Consider the following 3,060-nt stretch of genomic DNA (forward strand, 5'->3'; position numbering starts at 1 on the left):
AGTCGAGGAGATGGAGGAGAAAATGCTGAGCCAGAGATTCAATCAAGAGGCACCACTTCGCGAAGGGTGCCACATCTGGAGAAGGAAATGGATCAGATGAGGAAGGTTATGGATGAGATGAAGGAGAACATGAGAAGGGCAAATCCGTAGAGGATTTGGTCCACCGAACAGACTCCCCTTTTACTGCTTACATCAACGGGCATCCCTTGCCACCTAAGTTTAAAATGCCTTCCCTGGACTCATACGATGGAGCACGTGATCCCTTCGATCATATTGCTACTTTCAAGACAACAATGCATCTCCAAGGAGTTTCGGACGAGATCATGTGTAGAGCCTTCCCTACCACCCTTAAGGGACCAATACGTGTATGGTTCAGCAAAATACCCCCAAATTCTGTAAGTTCTTTCGAGGAGTTGAGCAAGTTATTCGTCAATAATTTCATTGGGGGACAAAGACACAAACATTCCTCGTCCAGTTTGCTGACCATAGAGCAAGGAGAAAATGAGAGCCTGCGTTCCTTCATCACGCGCTTCAATAGGGAAGCCTTGACAGTAAATGAGGTGGACGACAAGCTCCTATTGGCAGCCTTCCATAATGGGGTTAACTCTGATTTATTTATTCACAAGTTGTATGAAAAAGAGCCCCAATCCATGGCTGAACTTGTCCATTCAGCCCAAAACTTTATGAATGCAGAAGACGCTATCATAGCTAAGAAGAGGAAGAGAGTTGAGAGAATGGAAGCCAACCCCCCGTGTCATCCTGACCAAGGGCCTCGTCCAAAGAAAGGACGAACGGAAGACAAAAAGGATCGAGACAGGGATAACAGGAAGGCAGGCCCATCAGCACGGAATCAGAATTACACACCCTTGAATGCCCCACTCGATCAAGTGCTCATGCAGATCAAGGATGATCCTTCCTTAAAGTGGCCAGAAAAGATGAAGGGAGATCCTAACAAGCGCAATAAGAATAAATATTGTCGCTTCCATAGGGATCATGGTCATGACACGGATGAGTGTTATGACTTGAAACAGCAGATTGAAAATCTCATCAGACAAGGAAAATTGAGGCATTTCGTTGGAAGAGATCATAAAGATGAAAAATTGAAAGCGAAGATGGAAGAACCATCACGGCCCCCACTCGGAGAAATAAGAGCTATCATTGGTGGGACGTCGATGGGGCAGTCCTCCAAGGCGAAGAAGACGTACCTCAAAGCGGTGCAGAACGTCCAACTCTCTAGACGACCCCCAAGGACGAAGGAAACAGACGAACCAACCATCACTTTTACGGACGAAGAAGCTGAAAGGATCCATCATCCGCACAATGATGCAATTGTCATTACCCTGCTCATAGCAGATTACAAAACCAGGAGGGTGTTGGTGGATAATGGAAGCTCCGCAGATATATTGTATTATCCCGCCTTCCAGCAGATGAGAATTGGACGAGATCAGCTTCGTCCTGCATGTTCGCCACTGATAGGATTTGGGGGAATGAAAGTGTAGCCCGTAGGCACCATTACCTTACCTGTAGTAGTAGGGTCATACCCGCAGCAGATAACCAAAGATGTAAATTTCCTTGTGGTGGATTGTTCCTCCTCTTATAATGCCATCATTGGAAGACCAACTTTGAATAGCTGGAAGGCGGTAACGTCTACCTATCATCTGTCAGTTAAATTCCCTACGGAGTGCAGGGTAGGGCAAGCATAAGGAGATCAATTGGCAGCCAGAGAATGTTACCTAGCCATGTTGGCTGTGGACGAGCAAATGCAAGCTATGATTATAGAAGAAAGAAAAATTGTTGCAGAACCGACTGAGGTATTGGAAGATGTTTTATTGCAAGAAAATGATAGTGAAAAGTTTACTAGAATTGGGACAAGTATGAAGAAGAGGGCGAAAGAAGACCTCGTCCAGTTCCTAAAGAAGAATGCCGATGTTTTTGCATGGAGTCATGACGATATGCCTGGTATTGATCCAAGTGTAATTACTCATCGACTGAACGTATCCCCCTCATCGAAGCCTATTCGTCAAAAGAAGAGGGTGTCCTGAACGAGAGAAGGCTATCAAGGAAGAGGTTCAGAAGCTAACTGCAGCACAGTTTATCTGGGAAGTCTACTACCCAGATTGGTTGGCAAATGTAGTAATGGTAAAGAAGGCGAACGGCAAGTGGAGGATGTGTGTCGACTTTACTGACTTAAACAAGGCTTGCCCTAAGGATAGTTATCCTTTACCCCGTATTGATCAATTGGTTGATTCTACAGCTGGCCATCAACTGTTGAGCTTCATGGACGCCTTCTCAGGATATAATCAGATAAAGATGGACGAGGCAGATCAGGAAAAGACATCTTTCATTACCAGTCAGGGTTTGTTTTGTTACAAGGTGATGCCCTTCGGTCTGAAGAACGCAGGGGCAACTTATCAAAGGTTGGTGATTCAAAAAATAAATTAAAAAAAAAAAAACTTACCTAAGAGAAACCAAAAACTTAAATGGGTGTCCTTTATTTTGCTTCTTTACAGTAGATTTCTTCGATATGATATGATTTAGGTGGGGTTGATTAGGATATTTGTACGTGACTTTTGAAACTTGATTGCTTTGTTTTAAATCTAATATCAAGTATCACTCTTTTTGATTTTGTTAGACTTAAATAGTTAGGGCAATAGGCTTAATATTATATTGAACAAATTCTTTTTTTTTTTTCATTTTTACAACATTTGATTTGTTTCCTGACTCATTCTATATTAATTACATAAACGTGTAATTTGTGTGTGGTGTTGTGTTTGAAATACGTGTAAATATGTAATTACATAAATGTGTAATTTGTTTGTGGTGTTGTATTCTGAAAGGTGAAAAGTATTGAAAACACAAGAGTTGTTTAGACCATCAAATTAAAGTTACGGCTCGATAGATTTTATACTAACTTAATACTAAGTGCAGAATAGTGTAAATGCGAGCAAATAAACAACAAGCTACTTTAATCCATAATCATAGCAACACAGCAGTAAAATGGAATGTAAAAGAGTAGGGAAGTGTTGCGCGTATTGGGTGAAATAATCTGTTTACACAAGG

General features: G+C 42.0%; 1 protein-coding gene across 1 annotated transcript; it reads left to right on the forward strand.

The window, feature by feature from the left end:
- The first annotated feature begins 224 nt into the window (after nucleotides 1–224).
- LOC136069539 (uncharacterized) lies at nucleotides 225–1,499 on the forward strand. Its single transcript, XM_065778211.1, has one exon. The coding sequence runs from the start codon at nucleotides 225–227 to the stop codon at nucleotides 1,497–1,499; it is 1,275 nt and encodes a 424-aa protein (XP_065634283.1).
- The last annotated feature ends 1,561 nt before the right edge of the window (nucleotides 1,500–3,060 follow it).

This window comes from Quercus suber, unplaced genomic scaffold (assembly GCF_002906115.3).
Source record: "Quercus suber isolate HL8 unplaced genomic scaffold, Cork oak 2.0 scaffold_175, whole genome shotgun sequence".
Classification (NCBI taxonomy): Eukaryota; Viridiplantae; Streptophyta; class Magnoliopsida; order Fagales; family Fagaceae; genus Quercus; species Quercus suber.